The sequence below is a fragment of the Acanthamoeba castellanii genome (genome assembly GCF_000313135.1).
Source record: "Acanthamoeba castellanii str. Neff unplaced genomic scaffold scf7180000084700, whole genome shotgun sequence".
Taxonomy (NCBI): domain Eukaryota; phylum Discosea; order Longamoebia; family Acanthamoebidae; genus Acanthamoeba; species Acanthamoeba castellanii.
In genome coordinates, this window is record NW_004457441.1 from 32,622 (window position 1) to 55,358 (window position 22,737).

The 22,737-nt window shown below is 59.7% G+C and overlaps 9 protein-coding genes across 9 annotated transcripts; 5 read left to right on the forward strand and 4 right to left on the reverse strand.

The window, feature by feature from the left end:
• Nucleotides 1–1,021: 1,021 nt before the first annotated feature.
• On the reverse strand, nucleotides 1,022–2,471 carry ACA1_132560 (pyruvate ferredoxin oxidoreductase; the record flags this gene model as incomplete). Its single annotated transcript, XM_004338998.1, has 4 exons — nucleotides 1,022–1,214; nucleotides 1,331–2,038; nucleotides 2,065–2,303; nucleotides 2,343–2,471. The coding sequence occupies 4 exons, from the start codon at nucleotides 2,469–2,471 to the stop codon at nucleotides 1,022–1,024; spliced, it is 1,269 nt and encodes a 422-aa protein (XP_004339046.1).
• Nucleotides 2,472–2,724: 253 nt separating this feature from the next.
• On the reverse strand, nucleotides 2,725–4,322 carry ACA1_132570 (uncharacterized protein; the record flags this gene model as incomplete). Its single annotated transcript, XM_004338999.1, has 6 exons — nucleotides 2,725–2,731; nucleotides 2,909–3,131; nucleotides 3,225–3,335; nucleotides 3,433–3,842; nucleotides 3,970–4,070; nucleotides 4,164–4,322. The coding sequence occupies 6 exons, from the start codon at nucleotides 4,320–4,322 to the stop codon at nucleotides 2,725–2,727; spliced, it is 1,011 nt and encodes a 336-aa protein (XP_004339047.1).
• A 369-nt stretch (nucleotides 4,323–4,691) lies between these two features.
• Nucleotides 4,692–6,130, forward strand: ACA1_132580 (uncharacterized protein; the record flags this gene model as incomplete). Its single annotated transcript, XM_004339000.1, has 3 exons — nucleotides 4,692–5,068; nucleotides 5,160–5,247; nucleotides 5,354–6,130. The coding sequence occupies 3 exons, from the start codon at nucleotides 4,692–4,694 to the stop codon at nucleotides 6,128–6,130; spliced, it is 1,242 nt and encodes a 413-aa protein (XP_004339048.1).
• Nucleotides 6,131–6,855: 725 nt separating this feature from the next.
• On the forward strand, nucleotides 6,856–7,486 carry ACA1_132590 (uncharacterized protein; the record flags this gene model as incomplete). Its single annotated transcript, XM_004339001.1, has 2 exons — nucleotides 6,856–7,217; nucleotides 7,300–7,486. The coding sequence occupies 2 exons, from the start codon at nucleotides 6,856–6,858 to the stop codon at nucleotides 7,484–7,486; spliced, it is 549 nt and encodes a 182-aa protein (XP_004339049.1).
• Nucleotides 7,487–8,166: 680 nt separating this feature from the next.
• Nucleotides 8,167–11,379, forward strand: ACA1_132600 (ankyrin repeat-containing protein; the record flags this gene model as incomplete). Its single annotated transcript, XM_004339002.1, has 9 exons — nucleotides 8,167–8,427; nucleotides 8,518–8,615; nucleotides 8,750–9,153; nucleotides 9,312–9,422; nucleotides 9,516–9,745; nucleotides 9,936–10,115; nucleotides 10,321–10,685; nucleotides 10,775–11,039; nucleotides 11,218–11,379. 9 exons carry the CDS (start codon nucleotides 8,167–8,169, stop codon nucleotides 11,377–11,379), a joined length of 2,076 nt encoding a protein of 691 aa, XP_004339050.1.
• Nucleotides 11,380–11,583: 204 nt separating this feature from the next.
• On the forward strand, nucleotides 11,584–12,857 carry ACA1_132610 (protein tolA, putative; the record flags this gene model as incomplete). The annotated part of the gene is made up of 3 exons (XM_004339003.1): nucleotides 11,584–11,834; nucleotides 11,928–12,084; nucleotides 12,237–12,857. 3 exons carry the CDS (start codon nucleotides 11,584–11,586, stop codon nucleotides 12,855–12,857), a joined length of 1,029 nt encoding a protein of 342 aa, XP_004339051.1.
• A 72-nt stretch (nucleotides 12,858–12,929) lies between these two features.
• On the reverse strand, nucleotides 12,930–14,618 carry ACA1_132620 (zinc finger, C3HC4 type (RING finger) domain containing protein; the record flags this gene model as incomplete). Its single annotated transcript, XM_004339004.1, has 7 exons — nucleotides 12,930–12,978; nucleotides 13,072–13,138; nucleotides 13,247–13,394; nucleotides 13,490–13,548; nucleotides 13,641–13,827; nucleotides 13,950–14,116; nucleotides 14,240–14,618. The coding sequence occupies 7 exons, from the start codon at nucleotides 14,616–14,618 to the stop codon at nucleotides 12,930–12,932; spliced, it is 1,056 nt and encodes a 351-aa protein (XP_004339052.1).
• Nucleotides 14,619–14,973: 355 nt separating this feature from the next.
• Nucleotides 14,974–16,641, forward strand: ACA1_132630 (mitochondrial adp/atp carrier proteins (iss), putative; the record flags this gene model as incomplete). Its single annotated transcript, XM_004339005.1, has 7 exons — nucleotides 14,974–15,195; nucleotides 15,402–15,484; nucleotides 15,635–15,722; nucleotides 15,822–15,923; nucleotides 15,948–16,070; nucleotides 16,167–16,347; nucleotides 16,445–16,641. 7 exons carry the CDS (start codon nucleotides 14,974–14,976, stop codon nucleotides 16,639–16,641), a joined length of 996 nt encoding a protein of 331 aa, XP_004339053.1.
• Nucleotides 16,642–16,869: 228 nt separating this feature from the next.
• ACA1_132640 (uncharacterized protein) lies at nucleotides 16,870–22,592 on the reverse strand (the record flags this gene model as incomplete). The annotated part of the gene is given in 12 exon segments (XM_004339006.1): nucleotides 16,870–17,640; nucleotides 17,655–18,041; nucleotides 18,179–18,301; nucleotides 18,450–18,526; nucleotides 18,647–18,779; nucleotides 18,861–18,934; nucleotides 19,046–19,179; nucleotides 19,283–19,438; nucleotides 19,526–19,676; nucleotides 19,818–19,923; nucleotides 20,431–21,242; nucleotides 21,470–22,592. 12 exon segments carry the CDS (start codon nucleotides 22,590–22,592, stop codon nucleotides 16,870–16,872), a joined length of 4,047 nt encoding a protein of 1,348 aa, XP_004339054.1.
• Nucleotides 22,593–22,737: the final 145 nt, after the last annotated feature.

The following is a 22,737-nucleotide window of genomic DNA, read 5'->3' on the forward strand; positions in this document are numbered from 1 at the left end:
CGGCATCCATTCCCTGCATGGACTCTCGCAGCAGCTGATCTGATTCTATGTGGCCCAAGTGGAAGGTAACGTTTGGCAGCTGGGCCAGCTCCTGGGCCGCCCGGTGCTCAGCATTGCGAGTCTGCACTCGCACGTGGTACTTGCCATCTCTGGCCAGAGCTGCACCACAGACACGGAGCACGTTGTTAACAAGGAAGTGGCCCCAGAATCGGGAAGCAGGTACCTCGGACGACAGCAGAGCCTTGAGCGCCGGTGCCGCCAAGAACCACAACTTTTTCGATGGTAGAGGACATTGTAAGGAAGGCAATGTGCAAAGGAGGACTGGTGTTGGTAGTGAGGGGTGAATGTGTGGAAGTGGAGGTGTCCGAAACTTTATATTGAGTCTGACTGGTTGTGAGACCGGGCTCACGTGTTCGCAACCAATCGCAGCAAAGCTACAAAATGCGCGTCTCGCCTTTTCTTTTCCTCTTTTCTTATTGCTCAGCCCCGTTCTCGAGCAGAGAGCGTGGGCGGCATTTTTCCGCGTCAGCTTTGTCAACTCGCCGCCCAATGGAATCTTTCTTGGGGCCGCGTGATAGGACAGGAAAGGAAATATGTTTGCGGCCTCTCCCTGACTACTGAATCGGGTTCTACCAGCTGAGGCAGAAGATGTTGCCAATGTAAGTCCAGAAGATGGGAGATCCCCAAATTGCTGGGCATCTCACTGGTCAGGCTTGGCGCTGGTAGGCAGGGCTGCTTGGCTGCTCATCAGTCCTCATCTGGGTGTGCCTGCCACCCCTCACACCCAGGTGCACAAGGGCTTGATGTTGACATTGGCACAGTACTGCCTGTAGCACCCAGGCATGTGTGTGAGCAGAGCTGTGTAAGATGCTCTGCTTGCACATCATGCACTGAAACTGGCCTGCCATCACCTGCCTCAAGGCTGGCAGGTGTGCTGGCTACACTGTAGCAGTTGGTGGAAGCCAACGCAGCATAGAAGCCTACCACATCATCCACATGGAACAAAAGCCTTGTAAGTTGTTCAAGGTTGGCCATTCAGTAGAATCACAACGATTGAACCCATAAGCCACAACACATGCATGAGCTGGTGGACTACTCGGTCGGAGGAGAGTGACGACGGCCGCGTCGAGGGGCGTGGGTTGTACCGGTACAGGATGTGGTACCCGGCCTTGATCGCCCGCTTCGCCTCCTCCACCTCGGTCGATATCCCCGCCCTATGACACGACACAACACGCACCGCGCACAACACGCACGACACACCGCACACGACACGACACACGGAGTGAGTACGTGTGCGCGTGTTGCGAGTTGGTGAAGAGAGTGAGAGTACTTGATGCCGTGGGCGATGCAGGGCGCGTAGGTGATGACGAGCGAGAGCCCGTCGAAGGCCTCGGCCTCGGCCAGGACCTGCACGGCGTGGTCCGGGTTGGCCTCGAGGCAGATCGACGCCACATAGACGTTGCCGTACTGCATCATCATCGCGCCGAGGTCCTTCTTGGCCGTGGTCTTGCCCGCGTTGGCGAACTTGACCTGCGACGCGCGCGGCGTGGCCTTGGAGGCCTGGCCGCCCGTGTTGGCGTAGACCTCGTTGTCGAGCACCAGCACGTTGACCTTCTCGCCCGAGGCCAGCACGTGATCGAGCCCACCGAAGCCGATGTCGTAGGCCCAGCCGTCGCCGCCGATGATCCATTGCGTCTTGCGAGCGAGCATGTGGCGCTCGGCGTGCAGCTCACGCAGCGGGCCGCGCGCGACGGCGGCGGGCGCTGGCAGGCGCTCGAGGTACTCGCGCACCTTGGCCGCCAGGCTCGGGCTCTGCGTGCGGTCGTCGTAGGCGGCGTCCCACCGCCGCAGGAGCTCGGCCAGCACCGGGTGCTCGGCCGCATATGCGCCGGCGGCCAAGTCGCGCTGCACCGCGCGCCGCAGGGCCTCGCGCCGGTACCGCACCGCGTGTCGTATGCCGAAGCCGTACTCGGCCGCGTCCTCGAACAGGGAGTGGCCCCAGGCCGGGCCGTGCCCCCGCTCGTTGGTCGTGTAGGCGCTCCACGGGAACATGCCGCCCCACACGATCGAGCAGCCGTCGCGTTGGCGATGTAGAGCTCGTCGCCGAACAACTGCGTGAGCAGCTTCACGACGGGCGTCTCGCCGCAGCCGGCGCACGCGCCGCTGAACTCAAGGCAGGGCTTGGCGAACTGGCTGCCCTTGAGCGACTCCTTGGGGTAGACCTCGCTCCGGATCGGGAGGCGCTCGGCGGCAAAGTCCCACAGGCGGGCCTGGCCGCGGTCGAGCGCGTCGACAAAGGGCACCTGCGCGAGGGACTGCGTGGGGCAGGCCTTGACGCACACGTCGCAGCCGGTGCAGTCGTAGGGCGACACCTGCACCCGGTACTGGTAGCTCTTGCCGGCCTTGCCCACCGCCCTCCGCCCCTCCCACCCCTCTGGCGCCGATCCCGCTGTGTCGCGACATCCACCCATCATGACGTCAGCCGTGTGTCGTTGGTCGTTTGTCGATTCATGTGTGTCGTGTGTCGTGTGTCGTGTGTCGTGTGTCGTGTGGTGTCGTGTGGGGTTACCGAGAGTTGGCGAGCGTCGGCGCCCTTGTCGAGCAGGAACTGGAGGGCTTCGACGGACGCGCTTGGTGACACGGCGAGAATGTGCAGGCACGTGCGTTGGCCGCCGGATTTGGTGCGCTCGTTGACGTCGGCCCCGCGTTCGACGAACAACGCCATCAGCTCCTCGCGGTCCTTTTCGGCCTGAAAGCGGGTCACGCGATCGCTCAGTTCACGAGTACATGCGCCGTGTTGTGTGTGTGTGCGTGCGTGCCTACGGTAGTGCGCTGAGTGTCTTGCGTGTGCGTGTGCGTGTGTCGTGTCGTGTGGTGACCGCCGTGACGGGGAGCACGCACATTGCACGCGACATGCAGGGGCGAAAAGTTCAGACCGGCGTTGCTCTCTTGCGCGCCCAACTCCAGCAATCGCCTGGTGGTATCCACACCGGCGTGCTTCACCGCCAGCAGCAGCGCCGACATGATGGGCCGGTAACGTGTGGGTGCATTCAGCAGCTCGTCGCACATGTGACCCGCAACGAGGAAGTCGAACACTCGCCGGTTGTTCTGGCAGCACGCGACCTGCAACGCTGCTCGATTCAACATGATGTATGACATGTGGTGGTTCGTTATTTGCAACCACTTCCTCATCGGTTGAATAGCGGGAGAGGTTGTTTGTTTACCGGTGTAGCCGCGTGGACCATAAGAGAGCAGCAACTGACGATACCTCTCCTGGCTGTGCTCTTGGTGGATCTTGGCCAAGCGCGCCATCAGCGAGAGGTGACCTCCCTCCGCTATTCAACACACACACACCAAACGAGAGAGAGAGAGAGAGAGAAAGAGAGAGTCACCGATAGCGATGGCAAAGGAGGGAAAGAAGAGAGCGGGTACCGGCCCGGTGCCACAGGGTCTCGGCGCTGGTGCCGCTTCCCTGGAGCAGGGCCTCGAGATGGTCGAGCGGGGTGGTAATGGCCGCCGGCGGCTGTGCACCACCGTCATCGGAGTCGGTCTGCTGTGTAGGCACCGCGAAGCGCAGCAGCACGCTCACGGTACCCAGAGAGCCCCGGCGCACGGCCGCGATGACCATGCGGGGCGGCACGGGCGCGCCGTGGGCGCACATCAGCTCCATAATGCGCTCGTCGCCGGAGCCGAGGGCGCCCACCAAGAAGACGTCGCGCTTCTCTGGCAAGGCGCGCACCGCGGCCGGGCTGGTGGCCAGAATGTGGGCCAGTGCTGCGTGGTGCCCGCAACTGATGGCCCACATCAGCATCGCATCCACGTTTGCTGCGCTCTGCTGATATCTGTGCCGCGTGCGGTCGTGCGTGTGTGCGATTGTGCGGTGACGTGAGTGCGGTGTGCGTGTGCGGTCAGTAACAAACAAGCCTACGGCACACGCACACGTGAGCTCGCGTGCTGAGGAGGCCGCACTTGTGGAGGAGACGCGCGGAGTGAAGGCAGAAAGTGCGCTGGTCGAAGCTCTTCTTCTTTTTCTTGGTCGGCACCGGTCCGCCAAAGTGCCGCTCGTGCACCTGCTCGGCTCGCCCCCCCCCCACGCTGCTCGTCAGCGCAAGCAGCGCACGCGCTGTGGGAGGATGGGGCGCGAAGGTGGGTGAGTGAGGCACCTTGCGCCAGAGCCAGGGGGTGAGGGAAGACGAGGCGGGCGACAAGCTCACGAGACTGTGCCACTGGCGGCACACGAGCTCGGCTCGGGCGAGGTCGTCGGGTGCGAGCCAGCGGAAGACGCGCACGGCCACCTCCTCCGGCAGCCAGCTCCCAAACATTGCACCCTGCTCCTCTTCATCTCTATTTCCTCATTGATCTCTGCTTCTTCATCTCCATTTCGCCGCAGCCCAACATCTCGGGCCGTTCGATTTTGTTGCCCATTTTCCTTTTCTGTTTTATTTTTTTTTATTAGGCTTGGACTTTGATTCTGTCGAAGAATGAAACGACGGCGAGAAGAAGATGGAGACAAGGAAGAGCAGCAAGTCGGGAAGAAGAAAGAGGCGGCTAGTGGGCTCGAGGACTTGGGCTTTTATTTTAACGATGAGGGGCGATTGGTTTCGTTGGCAACCGACGAGCCCTTTGAGTTCATCTCACCCGAGCACTACGACGCCGTGGGGGCAGCCGTCGTGCGTCACATCCAGCAGCATATGACCTCTACTTCTTCTTCCTCTTCTTCATCTGATCGATCCGATTCGGCGCTACTCGAAATTTGGCTTCCTGCGTATGAATCTGAAGATGAGTGGAGAGCATTGGCGCGACTGGCCTCCACACATCAACGTGATGATGAAGGAGGCCAACAGCAAGAAGGACGAAAGAGGCCGAGAGAGCGTGAGCCAACGGCATGCCGCTACGGGCTCGACTGCTTTCGGGCCAACGAGAAGCACAGGCGCAAGTTCTGGCACCCGCCGAGCGAGTGTCGAGCCCTGCGCGAGCAGGTGCGGTGCAACGTCTTCGTGAGCCCGCCCGAAGTCATGGCCGCCGCCGATCGCTTGCTGGTCTTCATCTGCGGCATGGGTCCCGTGAGGTTCATTCACCCTCGCTCGCCTAGCCTAGAGCGCTTGATGTGAGCAGCACACGTGAATGATGCGGCGCTCAACGCTCCATATGGTGCGCAGGGCAGGACAGTGGGCGCGTAAGCTGTGCATGTTTGAATCGCTGCAGACCGGGTCCATTTTGCCGTACCTCGCGAGGGCCAGGGACGAGGTAAGTGCACTGTCACTCAACCCAGGACCGTACATACCATGACAGTCATCGACTGCTAACATCACACCATCACGGTATCACTGGTACGTGTGCGCACTGTGTACAGGGCTACGCGGTTGTCGTACTCAACCCCAACTACAACGAAGCGGTCGTAAAGAGAAAGCTGGCTATCAACAGCAAGCAGGCCGAGGCAACGAAAGCAAAGCCAGCAACGGCGACCAGAGGTCACAAGAGACGACGACAGAACAGCGACGACGACGATGAAGAGGAAGAAGCGGAGGAAGAACAAGGAGAAGAAGAACAAGTTGAATACGAGGACAAGGTGTCCATCCCGTTCAACGAGAATGGGTTTCGACACATCGCGCACGTGTGGGACCGACTCATCACGCCCACCCGGTTCGGCATCAAGGGCACGGGCAAGGTGGCCATCGTAGCGCACAGCTTCGGCGGCAACCACGCCCTGTCGATCATGCAGGACCGGCGACAGGACCTCTTCAGCGCCTCCGCGCGCGCTCGGCGATCGTCGTCCATCCACGCCGTGGCGTTCATCGACTCAGTCCACACCATCGACGACAAGACGCCGCCGCACGTGACCCGGCTGTTGCGTACGAGGGCGCGCCACTGGGCCAAGAGCCAGCAGCCGCTCGACACGCCGCTCGACCGACGCGATGACGACAACGATGAAGAGCAACAATGCGAGGACAGAAGAGGCAAGCGAAAGAATGACAAAACGAAGAAGACGACGACGACGACGAAGAAAGAAGAGGACACGACGCACGCGGATGGGTGCGAGCGAGTGAGTGCGGGAAGCGACAGCCACGACCACTGCCCGTCTGCGTGTATCGACTCTGTCTTTGGCTGGTTGGCCCAACAGATGGGGTAGGGCGGACAGATCACGTAGCATTCAATCGTAGCATTCAAACAAAACACCTCCCGGTTGGTCTTGCTGAGTTTATCTCCACATCGCTGATTAACGTGGCCTTGCTTTATCCGCCGAAGGCTTGCCCATTGGTCGATAAGAAAAAGCAGAAGGTAACATATGTTTTTCTAACCGACCGAGGAGGAACAGAACTGGACAACACTGGCAGACAACGCCAAAAGCAGCGGAGTGGATGATGATGGAGACCATGGTCGAGCCAGTACCTTATGTAGCGTGCAGCCTTACCTGGTAAACTTCTTTTTGTATTTTTTGTTTGCTATGTTGTTATGGTGGTGGCTTAGCTCCAGCTGGGGCGAGATAGGGGTGCGCCATGCCCCGAGGGCTGCCTGGCGCCTGGCTTCACAACCGTGCAACCTACAAACTGCTCTCGTCCTGCCCAGAAGCCGGTTGCCAGACGGCGCGGAAGGCCACGTAGGGCGAGTCGGAGTAAGTTGCACCTCCGCCACGCTCAACGTTGCCCATCTGTTGGTTCGTCTTTTTTATTTTATGTGTCCACAGGTTACGAGCCGTCGCGGCGCCAAGTGGCGATCGTGCCCCAACCGATGCCAGGCACTACCGCAGCCGCTCCTTTCCATGGAAACAACACACCCACAACGCAGACACCCGGCACGACCTCACCTCCTCCTCCAGCACCAGCCGCGCCTTTCCACCGAAACCACAACGCATCGATGAAACCGACCAAGCATCACCAGCCCCGGTCTTCGCTGCCACCATCGAAACCACCACCGGTGGTGTCCACCGGAGAGCAAAGCGGGGCCATCGACGCCCACAGTAACGCGCTGCTCGCGGAGGCCTTGAACGGGCTGGTCAAGCGGGTGCGCCAGCTCGAGCACGACAACGCCCGCCTGAAGAAGCGCCAGCGCAAGCACCGCGAGGCCCTGCGCGATCTACGATCGGGGAGTAAACAGGCATCTGATCGCTGTAGGCCGCAGCCGTCGCCCGTGGTCGTCGATCATGTGGTGCTCCAACACTTTCCGTTCCTGTGGGACTACGACCTGCGCGGCAGACCCTTCGTCGGTGCCGACCCTAGGTACAACCAGCCCGATGGTGACTTTGATTTCTGGTTGGCCAAGTGATTGATAAAACTCACCGGTTGTGGTGTGATGTGACAGGAAGCCGACGCTTGTGTGCTCGTTCGCCGGACCGCTGCAAGCTCGGCCGATGTTCGTCAACCCGCAGCTGTGCCATCTGCTGGGCCATTCGCAGGAGGATTTGCTGTTCTGCGACCCGCGCATGTACGTCATCCTCGTGCCCGACAAGACCTGGCAGCTCCACCGCCTTCTCTTCGGCACCGGGTAGGTTACCTCCCCCCCCAATCATCGTGGTTGGTTCGAACTAACCATCGGCGTGCCACCGATTTTCGGTGTTCGCCGTCTGGCTGGGTTCGCAAGGGCGCCGATGGGCGCAAGTGAGGTCGTACACCACCATGCGGAGATGATGCAGCGAACGGGCCACATGGTCGACGCCCGTGTGAGCGCGCAATTCTTCTACGGACCCACAGGCCAGGCACGTACCACTTGCGATTCAACAATCAACACACAACCGACCCTGAGAAGCTCATGTGTGGTTACGCGCACAGCTGCGATGCACGGTGCTCTGTGTGGAGGATGTGCTGCGGGTGAGGTGCCCTCCCTGGGCGCAAGAAGAGGGAGCTCACGATGATGATGAAGAGCAGCAGCATCAGCAGAAGCTGGAGCTGTACTGTGATCAGCTGCAGCAGAGAGCGGCGCTGGAGTGGAGCCAATTCAAGGATGCCGCCCACATCACTCCTACAGTTGCTCCTTCTTCTACCGCGCCCGAGTATATGGCACCACTGCAGGCGCATCCCCCCTTGGAGTGGGACAAGGACCTCTTCAGTCCCGTTCAGGTTTGCTTGTGAATGACCCAAAAGATTGTAAATAGCTCAAACAAAAGTCTAAATCAAACAGAAAAAGAAAAAGATAAAATTAAAAAACAAACAAAATCGAACTTGCCAAGAGATGTTGGGCGGGCTGTGGCGATATGGAGATGAAGATGACGAGGACGTACCATACGAGGAAGAGATCATTGACGAAAATGGAGATGAAGAGGAGCAGGGCGCAATGTTCGGGGGCTGGCTGCCGGAGGAGGTGGCCGTGCGCGTCTTCCGCTGGCTCGCACCCGACGACCTCGCCCGAGCCGAGCTCGTGTGCCGCCAGTGGCACAGCCTCGTGAACCTGTCGGCGGCCTCGTCTTCTCTCACCCCCTGGCTCTGGCGCAAGGTGCCTCACTCACCCACCTTCGCGACCCATCCAGCGCGCGCAGCGCTGCTTGCGCTGACGAGCAGCGTGGGGGGGGGGCGAGCCGAGCAGGTGCACGAGCGGCACTTTGGCGGGCCGGTGCCGACCAAAAAGAAGAAGAGCTTCGACCAGCGCACTTTTTGCCTTCACTCCGCGCGTCTCCTCCACAAGTACGACCTCCTCAGCACGCGTGTGCGTGTGCGGTTGGCTTGTTACTGACCGCACACGCACACACCACCGCACGCGCACGCGCACGCACACATCACCGCACAATCGCACACACGCACGACCGCACGCGGCACAGATATCAGCAGAGCGCAGCAAACGTGGATGCGATGCTGACGTGGGCCATCAATTGCGGGCACCACGCAGCACTGGCCCACATTCTGGCCACCAGCCCGGCCGCGGTGCGCGCCTTGCCAGAGAAGCGCGACGCCCTGGCGGGCGCCCTCGGCTCCGGCGACGAGCGCGTTGTGGAGCTGGTGTGCGCCCACGGCGTGCCCGTGCCACCACACATGGTCACCGCGGCCGTGCGCCAGGGCTCGCTGGCGATCGTGGGCGTACTGCTGCGCTTCGCGGTGTCCACGCAGCAGACCGACTCCGATGACGGTGGTGCACCGCCAGCGGAGATTACCACCCCGCTCGACCATCTCGAGGCCCTGCTCCAGGGAAGCGGCACCAGCACCCATACCTTATGGCACCTGGCCGGTACCCTCTCTCTTCCTTCTCTCCTATGTCATCGCTATCGGTGACTCTCTCATTCTCTCTCTCTCTCTCTTCGTTTGTGTGTGTCGTGTGTGTGTGTGTGTCGTGTCGTGTGTGTGTGTGTGGTCGTGTCGTGTCGTGTCGTGTCGTGTGTTGAAAAGCGGAGGGAGGCCACGTCTCGCTGATGGCGCACCTGGCCAAGATCCACCAAGAGCACAGCCAGGAGAAGTATCGTCAGTTGCTGCTCTCTTACAGCTCACGCGGCTACACCGGTAAACAAACAACCTCTGATGCGAACAACATCCCCGTCGCAAATAACGAACCAACCACGATAACATGTTATGTTTCTATGTTGGATCGAGCAGCGTTGCAGGTCGCGTGCTGCCAGAACAAGCGAAGAGTGTTCGACTTCCTCGTTGCGGGTCACATGTGCGACGAGCTGCTGAATGCACCCACACGTTACCGGCCCATCATGTCGGCGCTGCTGCTGGCGGTGAAGCACGCCGGTGTTGATACCACCAGGCGACTTCTGGAGTTGGGCGCGCAAGAGAGCAACGCCGGTCTGGACTTTTCACCTCTGCATGTCGCGTGCAATGTGCGTGCTCCCCGTCACGGCGGTCACCACACGACACACAACACGACACACGCACACGCACGACACTCAGCGCACTACCGCACACACGACACACACGACACACACACACACGACCACACACACGCACACACACGACACACAACAAAGAGTGCATACTTGCAAACTGAGCGATCGCGTGACCTGCTTACAGGCCGAAAAGGACCGCGAGGAGCTGATGGCGTTGTTCGTCGAACGCGGGGCCGACGTCAACGAGCGCACCAAATCCGGCGGCCAACGCACGTGCCTGCACATTCTCGCCGTGTCACCAAGCGCGTCCGTCGAAGCCCTCCAGTTCCTGCTCGACAAGGGCGCCGACGCTCGCCAACTCTCGGTAACCCACACACGACACACGACACACGACACACGACACACGACACACGACACACGACACACGACACACGACACACGACACACGACACACGACACACGACACACGACACACGACACACGACACACGACACACGACACACGACACACGACACACGGCACACGACACACATGAATCTGCAAACGACCAACGACACGATCAACGACAGGGAGATGGCAAGTCGGCGCTGGAGGCGCTGCTGACCAAGCGACCGGACGAGTTGGCGCGAAAGCTGGCCATGGGCGAGCTGCTGCTGGCGCACTGCTGCCCGATCGCGAGCCGCACGTCGCTGCTCGTGCTCGTGCTCCAGTGGCTCCGCCGCCCCGCGTCCGGGTGGCGGCCGCACGAGAAGGCGGCCTACGACGCCGTCGAGCAGACCACCCACGACGCGCTCCAATGGCTCTTCGACCGGGCCGCGTGGCCCACGCCCCTCGACGCGGCCACCGACGTCAACACAGTTGTTCTGCCGCTGGTGGGGAGCAGCTCGCCGAGCATCATGGTGCTGCTGGCGGCCAACGGCCTCAACGTCGCCAGGTAACTAACTACCACTATTCCATGCGAGCCAACTGGCTTTCGATCGAAGAAATGAGCTGATCTCGACGCTTATTGGTGGGTGAGGGCAGCCACGTGGCGCTCGAGGGGCTGTTCAGGCATGGCCCGCAGTCCGTGCTGGAGAGGAACCTCAAGGCGCTCATCGGGCTCGGGCTGGACCTCAACATGCGCCACCCGCAGACCGGCGCGCCGCCCATCCACTACCTCGGCGTCCAGTTCGCCCCTCTGCTGGCGCGCCACGGCGCCGATGTCAACGCCGTCGACGCTCAGGGCCTTACACTACTCGACCGAGTGCTCAGACAGTCGCTGGTGCGGCGCTCCACCATCGCCATGCCAGTTCACACACACCACACACACACACACACACACAGAGAGAGAGAGAGAGCTCGTCACCCACGTGTCGGTGTCGTGTGCGTGCGTGTGCGTGTGCGTGTGCGTGTGCGGTGCGTGGTGCGCGTGCGCGTTCGTGTGTGGTGCGTCGTGTGTGCGTGTGCGGTCGTGCGTCGTGTCGCAGAGGAATACGCTCTCGCAGTCGCAGATACAGGCTACGCTGCAACGGCTGGGCATCGATCGATGGGACGAGCACGAACCCGCTGCCCTGTGGGTGGCCGGCGCGGACGACCGCCGCAAGTGGCACCAGGTGGCCGGCGCCTTGGCTTCCCTCTTTCATCGCTAGCGGTTGGTGCCCACCAATTTAAATTGAACCAATAGAGGCATGTTATGTTGCTTACGCCTCTTCGTGCAGGACAACCACCAGCCAATCAAAGAGCGTACAATAAAAAAATGGACCAACAGCAGCGTGGCTGAGAACAGCCAACAGAGAAGAGAGCAGAGCAGAGCAGAGAGCAAAGTAGAGAAGAGAAGAAGAGCAAAGCAAAGCATGGCAGAGAAGCAGAAGTTGGCTCAACTGGCGGCGCGGCCCTACAAGGACCAGGCCGTGTGGTTCCTCAACGCCTTCTGGGACCAGCTGCAGGCCAAGGGCGAGGCCGAGAAGCTGTGGAGCTTTGTGCACAAGGCCGCCGAGCTGGACCTGGAGCGCAAGGCCGACGGCACCGAGCTCGACGAGTTCCAGGCCCACCGGTTCCTCGAGCACTTCAAGGAGACCATGACCGTCCAGGCCATGCGCGACAAGTACCCCCCCCCGGCCCTCCCCTCTTCTTCTTCTTGGGGTTGCACATCTTTTTCATGGGGCTCAATAAAGATTGATGAACTGGTGGCGTGCAGGTTGCGGTCGCTGGGGGCGATCGAGACGGGCGTGGCCAAGAAGGTGCCACTGATCCACATGCTCATCTTCAAGTATGGGGTCGACTGGAAGGAGCTGGTCAACGCGCCCCAGGGCAACAAGGACGACATCGAAAAGGCCCAGAAGCTCCTCGACGAGGTACCCCCCTCCCCCCCACCACGCCCTGGCCTCTTCACCTCGATGGTGTGCTCCATCTTGAAGAGAAATGGGGTGCCTTCTCTCTTCAACGTTTTCAACCAACCGCTTTTCTTTTCCTTTTTCTTTTGCTTTTTTTTTCTTTTCTCGGGCAGGTGACGGCGGCGTTCCAGGCGTCGGAGGCTCGCGACCAGGAGGCCGCCGAGGCCGTGCGCACCGCCACCCGCCAGGAGGCCGATGCCAAGGCCGCCGAGCAGGAGGCGCACGCGCGCGAGGAGGAGCTGCGGGCGGCCAAGCAGGAGCTCGACGCCGCGCTCCACGAGCTCCAGGCCCAGGAGGAGGCCTTCAACGCGCGCACGGCCGAGCTCACGCGGCTCTCCGAGGAGGGCTCCATCGTGGCCAAGAACCGGGCCAAGAACGAGCTGGCCCAGCACCTGTCGTCGGACCCGCTGCCGCTGCGCAAGGCCAAGATCACGCAGGAGGCCGCCGTGAAGAAGGCCGAGCGCGCTGCGCAGGCCGCGCGCGAAGCCACCGAGCGCGCGTCGACCGCCCGCGCCGCCGCCCAGGCTGCCCGGCGCGAGGCCGAGGAGGCCAAGGCGGCGGCCGAGGCGGCGCTGGAGGAGGCCAAGCAGCGGCTGGCGGCGGCCGAGGCCTACCTGGAGGAGGTCAAGAACACGCTGCCGCTCGGTGGGTCGTGGTGGATGGAGCGCGAGCTGCACGAGCGGCGGGCCTATCTGCCGGCCAGCAAGGGCGGTTACAACAAGCGCACCGTCTAAGCCCAAAATATTGATTGCTTACTGTACAAGGCGTGAAGATGGAGGCAAAAGTAGTGAGGCTAGCAGTCAGTTCTAGGGCGAAGCAGTGAGGTCCAGCACAACCCACTGGCCAGCCTTATATCTGTTGTGGTGGTGGTGGTGGTGGTGGTGGAGAAAAACAGAAAGAGAGGTAAGAGACTCATGAAACGATGAGCGAGTTGAGGTACTCGAGTACTTGTTGTGAATGACGTCCATGCGGCGCTTGACCATCTTGACGCCCACCATGATCGCAAGTCCAATGCCTGACAGTGTCACAGTGTGTGCGCGTGGTTCGAAACGCGTTCGTGTGAGTTGTGGTGGTGGTGCGATTGCGAGAGAATGCGACACCGGGCCCGGTGCGGGTGGTGTACCGATGAAGAAGCCGAGGAGGATGAGGAGGATGACCACCACGGCCAGGATGATGAGCAGGGCCTCACCGTCGCCCTTGCAGTCCATGTTGCAATTGCCACAGCCCCCGCAGCTCCCGCACGAGCCGCAATCCGACGAGTGGTGGTGCGCCTGTCATCCATTCATTCATTCACAGCCGTTGTCAGCTCACAAGTCTCCATGCGGTGTGTCGTGTGTCGTGTGTGTCGTGTGTCGTGTGTGCGTACAGTGCTATGGCAGCTAAAGTCGGGAACGAAGCACCAGTAGAAGTAGCAATCGCCGTGGCCTGCCAATGGCGTCGCCCACCAACACGGTCAGCAAGAAGCAATGACACCCCGCGGGGCCATCGGTGGTGGTGGTTTGGGGCGGGATGCCTACCGTAGTAGGGCGAGTAGGAGGGGCCGTAGCAGCAGGTGCCGGCGTCGCATGAGACCCCGCAGCACCAGCGGCCGATGGCGTAGCACAGACCCAGCACGCCCAGCACGAAGAAGAACGCGAGCCACCCGAAGAGCCAGTCCACCACCAGCGCCGGCGGCACGCTCACATGCATGGCCTCGCTAAAGATCTGCATTCATTCACGACACGACACACGCAACACAACACGACACGACGCACGACACGACATAGACGCAGAGACACGTCAGCAAGCACCTTAAAACGTTAATGCGGTGAGGGCGGGCGGCGTACGCGGTCCCGTTGTCGGTCGCGGTCGACGGCCCACACGAGCAGGCTGCAGAGAGCGGCGGCGGCGTTGACGGCCAGGATGAAGAGGGTGAAGTCGAGCGTGATCCACGACGCCACCTTGAGACCCTCGCAGACGCTGGCGCCCTCGGCCCGGTAGTCCATCTGGTAGTCTGCCATGAAAAATTAAAAAACAATAATAACAAAAATTCATGAATTATGTTGAAAGGCAAATAATTTCGTATATTTTAAATATACGAAAATATAATTAATAGAAAGATAAATCAGAAATGTACCGGCATGGCAGAGGTCGCAGCGAGAGAAGGAGGTGCTGTTGGTGCTCACGGCGCGCCATCGATCGAGGCAGCCGCGATGGACCCACATCACGCTGCCTCGGCATTGGCACGGGCCGATGAGGTGGTCCGGTGCCAGGTCGTGGCCGCCCACGCCCTCGCCCTCGTGGCAGAAGCGGCACTCGGCGCCCTCCCTCAACCCCGACGCCGAAGATGACGTGGCCACCCCCTTCTTGTCCGATTTCGAGATGAGCAGCCTCGAATCGTCACGACCGTCATCTTCGACAACATCCCAGGCGTTGATGTACGGCGCCGAGGGCGACGTGTTCTTGTCCATCTCCATCGAATCGAGTTTGTGGTAAGCCCCCTTGTCCTTGCTCATCTTCTTCTCTCGCTCCTTTGCGCGTCAATCGATCTACTACGCGGCCTCTTTTGAACTGTTGCCTGGTTTTTGTCGTTTCGCCCCCGAGCCGCGACCACGAACTCGAAGACGCACTTTCCCAAGCACACTTCCGCGAACGCACACCCACGGCCATGTTTCATGCGCTGTGTGTCGTGTCGTTTCGTTCGTCGTGTCATTGGTCGTTGGTCGTGTCGTGCGAGTGTCGTGTTGTGTGTCGTGAGTCGTGTTCGAGAAACACAACCAATACTCGAATTTAAGGTGGCGGGGGAGGCTGACGTGGCAATACGAAAGTGGCCTGGTAGTCGTTGCAGTCTGTTCTTCCTTTTGGGCCCACATGGCGAGTTCGTCCTCCTCGTCTTCTTCGACGTCGGCCACGACTACGACGACAACGGCAGCGGCAGCGGCAGCGGCTGCTGGCGGGTCGGCGTCGCCGTCGCTGCTCCGGGCGGTGGTTGATGTGGTGGGCAACCAAAAGTGGCTCATCTACGGTGCCATCTCCGGCGGCATCTCTCGCACGGCCACCGCGCCCCTCGAGCGACTCAAAGTCCTCAACCAGGTTCGTTTTGCATTTCAATTCAATTCATTCTTTTCTTTCTTTTCATTCTTTATTTTTGTTAAAATCTGTAATAATAATAATACTTTTATTTTTGGACCTAAATCAAACAGAAAATAAATGAATAAATAATTACACTGGAATGAGGAAATAATAACAATAACAATAACAATAATAAATAACGAGAAGTGGTCGCATGTCGTGTGCAGGTGCAGCACATGGACAAGTCGGGGCCGCGGTACCAGGGCGTGCTGCCGGCCCTCCGAAAGATTTGGGCCGAGGAGGGCTTTCGGTACTTCGGCCCCCGCCATACAATCGCGTTGCGCGTGTCGTGCCGTGTCGTGTCGCGCGTGTCGTGTCGTGTGTGCCGTGCCGTGCCGTGCCGTGCCGTGTCGTGTCGCGTGTGTCGCGTGCCGCAGCCCTGACTCGTCGTGGGCGCCAGGGCGTACTGGAAGGGCAACGGGACGAACGTGATCCGGATCATGCCTTCCGACGCCGCCCGCTTCTACTCCTACGACACCTTCAAAAAGGTAAACACCGTCATCATCGTCATCGTCGTCATCACTAACCGCACGCACCGTACGCCGCACGCATGGCACACGCACGCCGCACGCACGGCACACGCGCAGTTGATATCGACACCGGGCGAGCCGATCACGCCGATGATCCGGATCATGGCGGGCGGGCTGGCGGGCATGGTGTCGACCATCGCCACCTACCCGCTCGACCTGGTGCGCACGCGGCTCAGCGTGCAGACCCTGCCCGGACGCGGGGCCATCTACGCCGCGCGCTACCGGGGCATGTGGCACTGCCTTGGCTCCATCTTCCGCGAGGAGGGCTTCTTCGCCCTCTACAAGGGCATGGGCGTCTCGATCCTGGTGCGTGTGTCATTATGCAACACGACACACGACACACGCACACAGCGTGACACGACACTCACCGCGCGCATGACACACACGCGACACGCGACACAGGGCGTGGCGCCGTATGTGGCGATCAATTTTGCGTCGTACGAGACGCTCAAGCAGCTGGTGAAGACGGACGGCAGCGAGACCCACGCGCTCGAGGGGCTCGTCATGGGCGGCCTGTCGGGCACCGCCGCCGTCACCCTCACCTACCCGAGCGACGTCCTCCGGCGACGAATGATGATGCAAGGTACGCAGTGTGTGTCGTGTGTGTCGTGGTACCATGCGTGTCGTGTTGCGTGTTGTGTGCCTAATCGCCGCACACGCACACACGCACACGCATGTAGGTATCGGCGGTGCTTCGAATATGTACAATGGCTTGTGGGACGCGTGCGTCAAGATCGGGCGGGAGGAGGGCGTGGCCGGGTTCTACCGCGGGCTCATTCCCTGCTACCTCAAGGTGGTGCCCGCCGCCGCAATCGGGTGGGCCTGCATCGAGACGCTGCAGAAGGTCGAACGCGACTTCCTCTCCTCCACCAACTGAAGCCTCAGGCCTGGCGTTTCACAATTTTGTGGTCAAGTCACTTTTTTTATATTTTTAAAACACAATACACAGTGTTATCTATCTAATATATAACTTATAAAATATAATTAACCGATATATAATTCATAATTTGGTCAATGTGACGTGTGGCGCAAGTCTTTGTTCAAAATTCCGAAACACAATAAATAAGTTTAAAACACAGCTGTGCCAGCCAAGAGAGGGCAGGCCTCAGAGCCACCGCGGGTTGACCATCGTCGGGTCGATGCCTTGCGCGTTGCCGCCGCCGCTGCTGCTGTCGTTGTTGTTGCTGATGGCCGCCGCCCAGTCGTAGACGCCCATCGACGACGCGCCGCCCGAGCTGTGCAGCTGTTGGTTGACCACGACCGAGGGCACCACGACCTCCTGCTCGCCATTGTTCATCCGGAAGCCCTCCATCTCGCGCGCCACCTCCGCGAACAGGTCGAAGTCGGCGCTCTCCAGCGATCGGCCGAGGTCCTCCGCGCTGCCGCCGCCCGTGCTACCGCTCCCGGCGCTCGACGACATACCAAAGTTGGCGCGGCGCAGCGGCGACTGGCGATACCCGCGCTGCTGCTGCTGCTGCTGGGGCTGCTGGGGCTGCGGTTGTAGCTGCGGCCGATGGTAGGTGGGCTGCTGCTGGTGTTGTTGTTGCGGTGGTGGTTGTATCGAGGCTAGGGTGTAGGTGGTCGGGGGCGACTGTCGGTGTTCGCCTGCAGCGACGGCGCCGTAGCCGCCGTTGGTGGTGCTGGTGGTGCTGTTGGCGGGCGGGACGGTCATGAATCGCTGGCGGCCGGCCTGGACGCCCAGCGTTGGCGCCGATATCGACTGCTGGGGCTGCTTCGCCTGTCGCTTCGCCGGCGGCTGCTGCTGCTGCTGCGGCTGCTGCTGGTGGTAGTGGAGCGCCTCCTGTTCGTGCGGTGGCTGATGTTGGTGCTGCTGCTGTTGTGGTGGTGGCCGATAGCCTTGCGGCGGCGGCTGCTGCTGTTGGTGATGACGCGCCATCGGCTGCTGGAATTGCGATGAGGTTGACGATTGTGATTGTGGTGGTGGTGGTTGATGATGATGATGATGGTGTCGCAGTTGTTGTGTTGATGTTGATGTTGTTGTTGGGCGTCGTTCTCCTTGAGCATCTCGATCTCGTTCTCGGTGATGGTGAAGATGGCGCTCGCGTTGCCGTTGGCGTGGCAGCTGCCGTTGGAGGTCGAGCTCTGGCTGCCGCTGTCCGCCGTGGAGCCGGCGACGGGGCTGCCGTTGCCGCTGCCGCCGCCGTTGGTCGACGCCGACGCCGACGCCGACGCGTCGGTCCGGCGCAGGATCTGCTCCAGCTCCTTGAGGTAGTTGAACTGAATCGTCCGCACGATCGGGATCAGCTTCGCCCACTCCTAAAAATGTAAAGGGAAAAAATTTTAGTCACATTAAATATAAATATATAGACATATATGAAATATAAAAATATATTGCGTATATCTTTTTTCTAAATTTATAGCTAGGGTTATTATATATATATATGAAAATGTACCTCGAGACCCTGGAGCTGCATGTTGAGGAGGTCGTATTTCTCCATGCGCAGGAAGATGTTGAGCACGATGCCGATCAACTGGGAGACGCCCGCCACCGCGTACTTGCTGTCGGGCTTGATCGACTATTGCACGTCCAAGGAAAGAAATCGTAAAATAACAAATAAATAACAAATAAATAATAACAAATAACAAATCAATAAATAAATAAATAAATAATAACGTTATTCAATCGGCAGCTGATGCATGCGTGTGGGCTCTGGTGCGCAGTACCTCAGCCAAGAAGGCTTCGGCCCACTTGAGCGCCGTTTCCTTGTCCTCCAGCATCCAGTGACATTCAGCTCTTAGCGCTGCACGCACGCACACAAACAAAACGCAGTCGGTCAAACCTTGCCATAGCACACACCGCACACACCGCACACACCGCATACACCGCACACCACACACGGCACACCGGGGACGAGGCGTACAGAAGATGTAAAATTTGATGAATTTGCTGGTGGGCTTGGGGAAGGTGTCGGGAGCGTTGGACTGGATGAGGTCGATCTCGGCCTCGAGAGCTGTGATCGCTTCCAAGAAGTGGAGCAGAGTCGACTGGTTCGCCTGGACGAACAAATGAAAGTCGATCAGTGCGTGCGTCGCGATGCGTGTGCGTGCGTGCGTGCGTAAGCTTGAGCGCTTTACCTTGGGCGCGAATCGGCTTGCGTTTGCCTTATAGAGGATCAACCCGCTGATCAGATTCGAGATCACTCCGAGAGCTGTTTCGAAAACGAAACGAAACGAAACAGAGTTAGAGAGAGCGGCCTCGAGTGGAGGGGTCAGTCAAATACAAATTAAAATGAATAAAAAACAAAGGGCTGTGGCGTTACCTGCGTTGGCGATGTGGAGGTTCTCGACCGATACGGGCACCAACCTCTGCCAGTTCTGTACGTCCTGCGGTGTACAAGGGGTGTTCGTGGTGGTCACCGGGACATAGGGCAGCTTCTTCGCAATCTCGAGCTCCCTGGTGTATTGATTAGTAATCATGTGTTATATACATATAAACGCACACGACACACACGACACGACACACGACACGACACACGACAGTGTGGCGAGTCACGCACTTCTTCAGGTTTTGGATGTCGGCGAGCTCGGTGAAGGGGTGAAACGACAGCGCGTAGAGACATCGGCTGTACGCATCGGAATTGAGGGCCTGCAGGCGCTTGCACGTGTTGATCGCCATCCGCAGATAGTCAGCCGACTTGGCGTTGTTCATTTCCCTGTGAAGATGCAGCACGTAACGATCAGACACACACACACACGACACACACGACACACACGCACACACAACACGCAAGCGGCGGTACCAGTAGAGAGTGTTGAAGGAGAGCGCGGTGAGGCCGGTGGCGAACGAGTAGTCGTTGGCCGTGCTGGGCACTTGGCACAGGTAGTTGAGCAGGTCTTCGGCTCTCATCCGGAACTCGACGGAGGATTTGTGGTCGCCAAACAGCATCGAACCTTTTGTTTTTTCGGCCGAAATGACGACCAAATGTTTTGTGAGACAACACAACCAACGAAACAACGCGTATTTAATTATATAAACATACAATATATTTTTTTAAAAAGTTGTGTTGAGGTGTAAATGTGAAGGGAGCGTACCTATACAAAACATGACGTTCATAGAGAAGGCAAAGGTGCTCCTCTCTTCGACGCCCTCGGTGGTGCACAGGTAGAACCTGGTAAGCAAGACCTCATGTGAGCACTTCTGATTGGACACACGCACACGCACCACCGCACACGCACCACACACCACCGCACACGCACCTGATCTTGTTCTCATCCAGGACGACGGGATGGAGCGGATCGAAGATGTACATGTGATTCCGATACAACTGCGAATGGTGTGAGCAACTCAAGGTCGTGGGGAGTGGGGCCAGATCAAGAGCAGAAGAAGAAGAAGCCGTGATCACCTGCATGTACTGCACCCCGAGCGCCATCGCGGAGAGGTGGCTGGTCTCGGCGCTCTTGGCGAGACCCGAGGGCGTGGACTTGTGTCGCGCGCGCCGCAGCGGAATCCGGGGCCTGTCCTCGGATCCCTCTTCCTCCTTGTTCTCGCGCTCTCGGTGCACCCACCCAATCGAAACCACGCCTGCACCGCATCGCTGTCAGTACACGACACACAACACACTCGACACACACTCGACACACACACACACACACACGACACACACACACACACACACACGACACTTGAAACACACACGACACGCACACACGGCTGGTGGGTACCTTTGTTCTTTGCAGCTTTCTTTTCGGGCAGCGATTTGTGGAGGGCTCGGTTGGGGTGGAGGTGCCCCTGGTGGTGGTGATGGTGGTGGTAGTGGTGCGGGTGGTGGTGGTGCTGGTAGTTGTGCTTCTTGATGAACTGCAGGCCGGCTCCGATGCTGGCCACCGTCGGCGCGGTGATGAGCTCCACCAGCTCCTCGGGCAGCGCCTTGCTGTGCGATGAGGTCGACGTCGAACCTGACGACGACAGCGATGGCGACAACGAGCCTCCGTTCTCCGACGACGCCGAGGGAGACGAAGCGTCACCGACCATGGGCACTGCCGACGACGACGAAGAGGGAGGAGACAGAGCCGACGGCACCGGCGAATGCGCGGACGTGGGCGACGTCGTGACGGCGCCGGCGGGCGCGTGGTGCTGGGCGAGAGGCGACGACATGGGCGACATGCCGGCGCCGGTGGGCGAGGAGTGCACGGGCGACGAAGATGTCGACATGAGGGTCGACGTGGCGGCGGCTACCGACGGCGATCCGATTCGGGGCGCGCGGACCGCCACGGGCGAGGTGGGGAAGCCGAACCCGCCGCCGGCCGCGGACATGGTCGTCCACGATCCCGATCCCGATCCCGGTGCGGCCGCCGGCGTCTGCAGCAGCGGCGACGACACCGACGACGTGGCGGGAGACATGGCCGACGAGGGTGACGATCCAGCCGAAGACCGTCGGAGCTGGTGCGGCTGCCTCGGCTGCTGCTGCGTCGGTTGCATTCGCGAATGGCTGCTGGCTCCTCTGCTGTCTTCGTCATCTGTGTGTCGGTAGTGTAAGAGGAACATGTTATTTCCCTCCACTAGCTGGGTGGTTTGTGGTTGGCTTCATTTTTCTACCAATTTACGGTCATTTTCCCTTTAAAAGGTATTGTTATCTCTTATTACCTAATTATTCGAAAATCGCTTATTACCTATTTAGTATTTAGTGGAAATAAATATCAAAATATTTAAAGAGATAATTAATTAAAGAGAGACGGACGTGTACCGATGAGGGTGACCTCTTGCTGGGTCTGAGGAGCTGTGCTACGCGGGGTGTAGTCGAGCTTGCCGCCGAGCACGTCGTCGCTGGCCCACCTCTGTCCGCTGTAGAGGTTGAGCTGGTGGTTGTGCGGCTGCTGCCTTTGTCCCCCGGCGACGACGGTGGCCGGCGAGCGGCTCAGGTCCTTGAGCGGCGGGTAGATGGGCCGGAGGGGCTGCGGGCTGCTGTTGCCGGGAGATGGGGTGATGGCTTGCGATGAAGATGAAGATGAGGCGAGCGAGGAAGAGGGCGATGAGTCGGCCTTGGCCTGCTGTCGCGTGAGTTCGCCGAGGAGATCTTCGAGCACGACGTCGAGTCGCGAGCCGCCAGAAGATGAAGATGACGATGATGAGGATGGAGATGAGCTGCCGGCTGGTAGAGGCTTGGCGGCGCCCTGTTGCTCTTGCTCCCCCTTGAGTCGCTTGAGCTTCTCGATCTGCTGCGCCATGGGGTTCTGGGCGCCGAGGTCGAAGAGGGAGGGCAGCACGTCGAGCTCCTCGCCGTAGTGGCGCAGCATGGCCTCGGCCAACGTAGCGTCTGTGGACGATAGGCCCATCTCGCGATCCCGTGCCACGAGCTGCCGCATCTCAGCGAAGAGAGGGTGATCCCTGGGCAGGAGGCCCGAAGCCATCATCTGCGTCTCCTGGCTCGTTCTATCTCTCCAATACTCCTCCTGCTCCATCATCTCGCCTCCCATCATTGCTGCTCTGCCGGGTGGTGCCGAAGATGGCGATTGTGCTGCGGCGCTGCCGGGCCATCTGACTGATGGGCTCGAGCTTCGTTGGTGGCCGAGGCGAGGGGTTGGACCTGCGAGGTAGGTCGAAGATGAAGTCGGTGATGACGTGGAAGGAGATGGGGCTGAGAAGGGAGAAGGAGACGCTGGGGGGATCGGGTAGGGCTGTTGCGTAGTGGGGGTAGAGGTGGATTGGAATCCAAAGAGCGATGAAGAGGAAGTAGAGGGAGAGGGCTGAGGCGAAAATGAAAAGAAACTCCCATCGTCATCCATAGCCGTTGTTGATGAGGGGAATTCAGACCAGCCGTCCTCTATTGTGATGTTATCGCCGTTGATGGCATCGTCCTCCCATTGCATTTTGTCGATAATTCAAAACGGTCGGTTGTGATGAAGCGAAGATGCGATTATTATGGAGTTACGACCATTGATGACCAAAGAACGAAGAAGATGAAAGCGAGCAGGCAGTGGGTATGGCGTCGCGACCTCCACTCTCGAAAGGTCT